We start from the raw sequence: 7,568 nt of genomic DNA, 5'->3' as shown, positions 1-7,568 counted from the left end.
GGGAAGGCAGCGGCGGTTGTCGCTGCTGCTTGTTGTTGATCTGAATGGGGAATGAGTCATTTTCTTGGAAAGCCCAGCAGTGTTGCACTGGGAGGTTTCTGGGTAGAACAGGAACAGCATTGAGCCAAGCTCTACTGGGGGGGAGAACGGGACTTGTGGGGCTTTTTTAATGCAGTCATTAAAAGGGAGGTGTGCAGAGGGAGGCCTGATTAGGAAAGCGTGGCAGGAAAAGGCTTAATTTTATCAGGGAAGGGGGGGAGCTGGATTGCCATGGCTTCGTGTGATGTGGCCGCAGCGGGAGGGAGCGTGGGGGGCGGGAGGGAGGGAAGGCGCAGGGAGGTGGCCGCGGCGGGGGCAACGATTTTTTTGGTGGGAATGTTTGCTTGGAGAGTGTGAGCGTGAGTCACTGCTGGTGCACGAGCTTCCTGGCTGTCCCGGCTCCCTCAGCCCTGCTCTTGGGTCTCTTTCAGATGAAGACAGGCCCCTTTGCCGAGCACTCCAACCAGCTCTGGAACATCAGCGCCGTGCCCTCCTGGTCCAAGGTCAACCAGGGCCTCATCCGCATGTACAAGGCAGAGGTGAGCACCGTGGGCAGGGGGAGGCTGCTTGGCCACGCGCCTCTGCCCTTCCACTTGACTGTGGGTCAGCTCTTCTCTGCTGCTGCTCCTTGGCCTGGTGGCCCCGTCACAGCCGATCGCTACCCCATGCTGAATGTGGCTTTGGGAGCCCTTGGCAGCTCAAGTGCTGCTGGCTAGGAGGGGGCTCCTGCCTGCCTAGGGTTTAACCGGGTGCGCCTGCCTGCCTAGTGTTTAACCCAAAACCAATCCCAAAATGGCCATCCCTTGCAGACATGACTTTTGCCATTTCTCGTCTTCCCATAGTGCACGTTGCCGGTCTCCAAATTAGAGCTGATGTCTTGACCTGCTTGTCCTGGTCCCCACACTGCTATTTTACCAGCTGGAGGAGACTTAGTTTAAATTATCGTGCCATGTTTCAAGAGCCTCAGAGCAAGCTGAACACTCCTCTCGCTACGAGTCCCATCTGTGCAGTGTGCTGGACTGGTGAGGCCACAGCTACCTCCCCCGCTTGGCAGCCCTCCACCCGCCGAGGCTCTGCTGGCGCTGCCCCAGCAGGCTTTCCTGGCGAACCCTGACCTGGGAAACGGGCAGTTTTGGCTTTCCCTTATCTCTCCTTCCTGCTCGAGCTAACCCTGAGCTTTAGGAAGCAGGACAGGAACCGCCACATCTGGGCCTCTGGAGGGAACTGCCGACAGGCCATCTCTGGCTGGGAAGGATGGGACCATGCTGGCTCTGCAGGCTGTACTAAGGATGCTGGAGGAACAGGGATGGTACAACTCCCTGGTGCACCCCAGGCAGACTAGTGGTGGTTGAAGGAGTCAATCCTATACCCCGTGGTCTCTGCTCAAGTCAGACACGCTCCTGTTGCAGGGACATATGGCAGAGGCTCGGTGGGCGGCTCTGCTCAGGCCCAGCGCACAAAGGGGTTAACTCTGCCGAACTCGGCGTGCTCCCTCCCCCAGCCCTTCCTCTGCACTGCACATCCTGTGTTTAGGTTCCAGGCCACATACCTCTCTAATCTGCGAGGTGTCACTCCCAGGCCCGCTGGCTCCTTCCGCCCCCAGCTCAGCTTTCCTCCCAGCCTCCAAAGGAGAAGCAGGGCTGGGGGTCGACCCCCTCCGCTGGCTGCTCCTCCGAGGGGTGCCCCTGGGCTGCTCCTCTGGGACTGCCCCCGCTCACAACTCTGTCACAGGGGCTGGAGATGCTGCCTGCTGGGAAACCCTGAGCTGGAGGCTCTGGTGTGAGAGCTGGGGGGGTCTGAAGGGAAGACCCCAGCCCTGGGAGTGCTGTTAAAGTGAAACATGGGTCCCCTAAAATCTAGGGCCTGAGCAAGCTATCCTGCTGCCTCGACAGCCCTGCCTTAGTCCTTCCTTTCCTTTGGACCAGTTCCTTCGCACACCGTTTGGGTACTCCACTGGCATCCCGTGTGCCCCATGCTGTTCTGGTGCTCCTGCCTGGTGCCCCGCTTGCCCTGTGCCGTATGGTTGCTCCCACCTCGTGCACCATGTACATGGCTGGAGGAGCTTGGCAGTGACGTGCCCACGGTGCAGTGTGCATGTCCACTGATGTCTTGGGGCCACCATGTGCTGGCAGATCTACCTGGCCTGCTGGGGACAGCACAGCTTGGGGATCATCTAGAGACTGGGAGATTCTTTGGCTCTTCTAGGAGCACTCAAGACGTGGTCTTTTCTGGAGGCCTTGGTCTGTTTTGAATAGCAGATGACATTCTATGTGGAAATGCTGGATCCAGTACTGGTGGGTTTCTAGAAATACCTAGAGATGTAGCTGTGTCAAGGGGAGAATGCAAAAACTGCTAGGAAGAGTAACAACACAAGTGTAGGCTAAGGTGTAGAAAACATTGACTCAAAGTGCTTTAAATTTAGGGTTTTTTCCCCAAAGAACGTTTGTAGGTCTTGAAGGACTATTCCTAAGCACATGATCCTTGTGCATCAGTGTCCTCTCCTGGCACTGTGCGGTGCCTGTGTTCACCTGGGTGGGCAGAGGAGTGGAGGGGAGACTCCTGCTGAGAAGACCTCACTGGTTCTTTATGTCCGCTCTGGGGAGTCTCCCACCCCACTGCTGGGGTGACACATGCAGTGTGGCTGGGCAGAGCTTTCAGTTACAGTGTGCCTGGCAGGTTTTACCAACATTTGCAACTAGAGGATCTCTTTGAGTGGTTTTCTGGGAATGGCACGATGTTCAGGAGTCGCTGAGCTTCATCCTTTGAAAACTGAATCCTTCTGGATGTTTCAGGCTAGGCACCCACAGTCACTGCTGAAGATCTTGTCTGTTAGCTGCTGGCTGCCGGAGCAAGTTTCTGCTCGATGTACCCAGCTGTGTAGCCTTCACCGTTGCAGTCTTTCTCCAATTAGCCACTGCCAACATTTGCAGAAGATAAGTAAGCTGACAGCCCCCAAGTGCTGACATAGGTCTTTGTCCAGCTCAAGGCAGGCAGCTTCTGTGGCAGAGCTCAGAGCATGTGAGAGTAGAGAGGAAAGGTTTGGGGTTGTAGTGTTGCTTTTTGTCTGACTGGCTAAGGTGAGAGCAAGATTTCCTTTCTCCCCCGCCTCCCGTCTCCCTGCCCCTCTGATCACCTGTTGCAATTAGATCAGGTGAAATCAGACACTCAGATGGAGGCTGCAGCTCCTTAACACGTCTGGGGTGGCTGAGAAGTGCTCAGTACTGGGCAGTGCTGACCGTGACCGGGTTTTGAGTGGAGGCAGCAGCAGGGTGAAGGGGTCACTTGCTAGAAGCAGACGAAGAGAAATCAAGTGCTCACTCGCAACCTGCTCTCACTTGGTAGGAGTGGGGCAGTCCCCAGACCTGGTTCATTTAAAAAGCCCTCCAGATGCCTTGTCTGTTCTCAGTCCCCTCTATGGGATGACTTTAAAGAGCTGACAGAAAGCTCAGATGCGTCCATGTGGCTGGGAGCTCTCGTCTGGATCCAGGCACTCCAGGGTGCTTGCTGCAGGGTCTGTGGATGGGCAGTAGACTGAAGACAGTGTGTCTTCAGCTCTGTGTGTTTATGAAACCTCAAATGTGTCTATTTATAATATAAATATAATGGGTGAAGACGTGTTCGCTTGGAACTGCGAGGGCTTTTCGTAGTCTCTCCATCAAAGGCGAGTGAAGAAGTCGACAGAATAGAGTCTGGTTAAAGCAGCAGCCTTGATGTTTTTTCCCTGAGCCTGCTTTTGAGTCTCCTGACCTTTCCTTCTCTGCTGCAGTCAGTTGGGAAATGCTTTCCATTGTAACTAATCTAGTCCCAGTTCCATCTGTAAAGGTTGGACTTGATGCATGAATCTACTCCCCAGTTGAGTCCCAGGCAGATCTTCAACATGATCAAGATGCAGGCAAGAAGAAAATAAGCCTGTCCCCTCCATTGAGCTAGTCTTGGCTACATCAGTTTTACCCACAAGTGATGCAAGGAGGGTCCTGTCTCTTGGCACCTCTAATAATCTAACAAATTTGTGCTAGTCCTGCTGGACAGAGGAGGAAAAGTTTCTCTGCTTGTCTCTTCTTGGGCTGGCAATGTGTTAAGTAGAATGGATACCCATTCTTCCCACTGGTGGTAAAGTCTCTTCATCTGGAGCCCAAACCAGTCTGGTCTTCCGTGGGACTCCTTGGAGCTAGTTGGGCTGACATTTCTAGCTGTCAACATCTCCAATATTCCTTTCTCTCTGTTCTTGTCTCACGTCACCATTGTCCAGCACTGCTTCCTCTGAGGATTTGTCTAAGTGGTTGTGCAGGGAGATGGCAGCACCTCTGAGCATTAGGAAGCTTTGAAGGTGATGTGCCCTGATGGTCGCAGGACTTGTTTCTCCTTGGTGTCTTGCCATGGAGGCTTCTGGTTTTCTGCATTATTCCCCAGGAGTGGATACAGCCGTGCTGTACTTTCACCACCTCCACATGTGTTTTGGCTCCAGTGTGCTTGTGAGCAGCTCAGTTGTGCTGGAACCAGTTGTCTGACCTCTGGCTCCAAAGGAATTACCAGAGGCCTGGGCTTCTGAGCACAGATCCTCCTGCTTGCCCATGACGACAGCACGAGGACAGGCTGCCTGCCTCTGCCTGTGCCCCTGGGGTGAAGAGATGTCTGCAGCACACTGCTTCCTCAGGATCTCCTCTGCTACAGTGGGTCCAGCTCGGCCCCGCGGAGGGCACCAGGGTCCTTCCTATGGAAAGGAAAGTTGTAACTACAACACGGCTCTTGCCTCCCTTTGGTAGGAAGGAACTGTGCTTCAAAGAAGTGCTTGGAGGAATGAGTTGTGCATCTTGTACCCAAGATCTGCCTGGGAGGCTGCTGGTTGCAGACAGGAGCCGGTGTGGCCTTGACACCCTCCTGTTGCTGGGTCTGCAGCTTGTGGGGAGCTGGGGAGCTGCCTAGTGCAGCATCCCGTCCACCCTGGCTCTGCGCACGTGCTGGTTGTGCCAAGGAATTGCTGGGAGTAGCTGGGCTCCTGTTAGATGGTAGCTGCTGTGCTTTGGTTTTATGTACTTCGCATCTCCTGTAGAATAAGACTCCCATCAGCAGACCCGTGCCTCAGCTGGGTACAGGGGAAAGGCTCTCCTCCTAAGACACAGGGCACTTGGGTTTCTCTTCTCTTCATATCTTGCTGTCTAAGGAGGGAAGAACTTGCCCCTCTGCTGGCAGCGAGGAGGTGGCTGCCATCTCGCTAGCCATGCTGCCATCTCGCTAGCCATGCGCCCAAGCATCCTGGTAGGTGAGTCCTCGTTGCTGCACAGCGAGGTGGTCTATGGCCCTTGTTTAGCGCAACTACTCACAACTAACGTGGGTGATGTTAGTGTAGACGCGGCTGCAGAGTTGGTGTACACGTACTGCTGAGGTTTGTGTGTCTGGAGGTGAGTCTGCTCTGTGCTCTCTGTGAGTTTTGGGCAGTCTGAATCTGCAATGACTCAAAAAACAAGAGCTCTGAGTGGTTCTGCCGGGGGAGTGCTGGCAAACTTTGACGTGGTTATTGAGCAGCGTCTATGACCTTCCTGCCCTGGCGGGATGGTGAGCAGAAGGGGCTCTCGCAGCCCAACTCTCCCTGCACGGAGCCCGGCCTTAGCTGGAGGAAGCAGCTCTGAGCTAAGCTGCCTTGTAGTGGACGTATATGACTGATCTGTGATCCACACTCCCTGTATCATTACTTTGCAATGGAGGGTGGGAATTTCAGGGGTGAGGGGTCGTTGGGAGTAGAATCACATCTTGGAACTATGGCAGCAAAATCACTGGTGCTTGTCTATCAAAGACCTGAGAATCTGCGGTGTAGTTTGTGCAATGCCTTGTGGCTGCAGGATGATACCTCGAACTCAGAATGTGGGCACTGTCCTGGGGATGGGGAGCCTCTTCCCCCCCGGGGGGTTTTCCAGTTCTGAAAGTGTTTGTAGGGTGATGCTCTTCAAAGAGATCAGTTTGAGCAAGGAGAGGTGGTGAGAGAGAAAGCTGCTGACATAAATGTGCCTCTTCTGCTCGTGCTTCAGGCCTGAATTTCAGCAAGCAAAAGACTCTGGCTGAAGGGAAGGGGATGAGGTTATGAAGTGTTACTGGCCTGAGGAGCCTGATGGGAACATCAAGGAGGGACATGGGACTGATCCCTCTGCCTGTGGCTGAGCTGAATGGCCCCGAGCTCGCTGCCTCCTGACCCCGGAGGCAGGATGTACCTCTGGCTGCACACGTAAGGTGGAAATGTCTCCTGAATTCACCCCGCTTTATCTCCCCTCCTGCAGTGCCTGGAGAAGTTTCCTGTGATCCAGCACTTTAAGTTCGGCAGCCTGCTCCCCATCCAGCCTGTGACGTCCTAAGAAGGCCGCGGGAGGAGTCGAGGCAGCGGAGGCATAGCACAGCGCTCTTCCTCCTCCCTTCACCCCCTCCTCATCACTTTGCCCGTTACACACAGCCCATTCGTTCCTGCACATCCTCATCGGCAACCACAGATCCAAAGCACTCGCCGGCCTTGCACGGGAGACGGGACCTGGAGCGGCTCCTCCTGCACATCCCCAGCATGGGGATGTCTCGCCAGTGACCAAGCCGGGGCTGTGCTTCTCGGCTCTGCTGCGTCCACGGGCAACGCATCTGCCGTCTGCAGCTCTGGGCATGTGAATGGGGTTTGAGTAGGGGCTGCCTTTCAGCAAAGGCCCTCTGCTTCCCTTTCCGGGACGAAGGGGGTGTGGAGGGGAGGAAGGCACGTGTGTATGTGTTGGGCAGTGGTAATTGCAATTTCCCTTTTGAATTTCATTGATGTTTCCTGTTGCTGTTTGGTTTGGGAAACCACTGTGAGGGGTGAGGTGTGAGCCTGCACGTGTCTGTAGGCAGCCACCTCTGCTTGCGCGGGGAGGTCTGAAATGAGTAAAGGAAGTTGTAGGGATTGTCTGTGGGTAGCTGGAAGCCCAGAGTGCTCTCTCTCCCTTTTATTGGGTAAGGAAAGCCCCCTCCCTCCATCCCTTCTGCAAGGTTCCCTGGGTCTTCCTTTCGTGCTACCGCCTCTTCTCTCAGGCGAAGCTGGGAACCTTCTGGGCTGTGGGGGTCTGAGCTGGCTCTGGAGCCGGAGACAAGGTCCCTGGAGGGACTCGGCTCTGTGGGAACAGCTATGCAAAGACACTGCTTGAGTGGTGCCTGCTCAGGCTCCTTCTTAATGGGCACAAAACCTCACACGTTCGCACATATTCATCGCTGGGTCCAACCTGCCCTCTGCACTCGCTGTTTCCTCCTCTGTGCTTTGCTGCCCCAGGGCTGGGCTGGCCTCAGTGGCACAAGGTGACAGTGGTTGCTACTGCTTGGTCATAAATTGTAGTGACAGCCCCATAGCAAAGGGATTTCCCCACGAAGCAGCATGTTTCCCAGGTCTTTAGGGAGGCGTCCCCAGAGCAAAGGCAGCATGAGAGGGTAAGCATGCAGCTTTACGTGCATTTATATACTTGCGCTGGAAACAAAAAGCATAAATAGCCCAGGACAGCGGGTTATACCTAGAGAAAGATCTTTCCCTTTGT

General features: G+C 54.9%; 1 protein-coding gene across 3 annotated transcripts in view; it reads left to right on the top strand.

The window, feature by feature from the left end:
- PPP2R4 (protein phosphatase 2A activator, regulatory subunit 4) overlaps positions 1 to 6,813 on the top strand; it is a 22,505-nt gene extending 15,692 nt beyond the window's left edge. For all 3 annotated transcript variants that reach the window (XM_009695298.1, XM_009695299.1, XM_009695300.1), the window contains 2 exons: positions 471 to 578; positions 6,309 to 6,813. In XM_009695298.1, coding sequence (XP_009693600.1) covers positions 471 to 578; positions 6,309 to 6,383 — 183 coding nt within the window. In that variant the 3' untranslated portion in view covers positions 6,384 to 6,813. The remainder of the gene's footprint in view (positions 1 to 470; positions 579 to 6,308) is intronic.
- The last annotated feature ends 755 nt before the right edge of the window (positions 6,814 to 7,568 follow it).

This window comes from Cariama cristata, unplaced genomic scaffold (assembly GCF_000690535.1).
Source record: "Cariama cristata isolate BGI_N322 unplaced genomic scaffold, ASM69053v1 scaffold25602, whole genome shotgun sequence".
NCBI lineage: Eukaryota > Metazoa > Chordata > Aves > Cariamiformes > Cariamidae > Cariama > Cariama cristata.
Note: the sequence above shows the minus strand (reverse complement) of the source record. Positions and strands in the feature narration are given on the sequence as shown.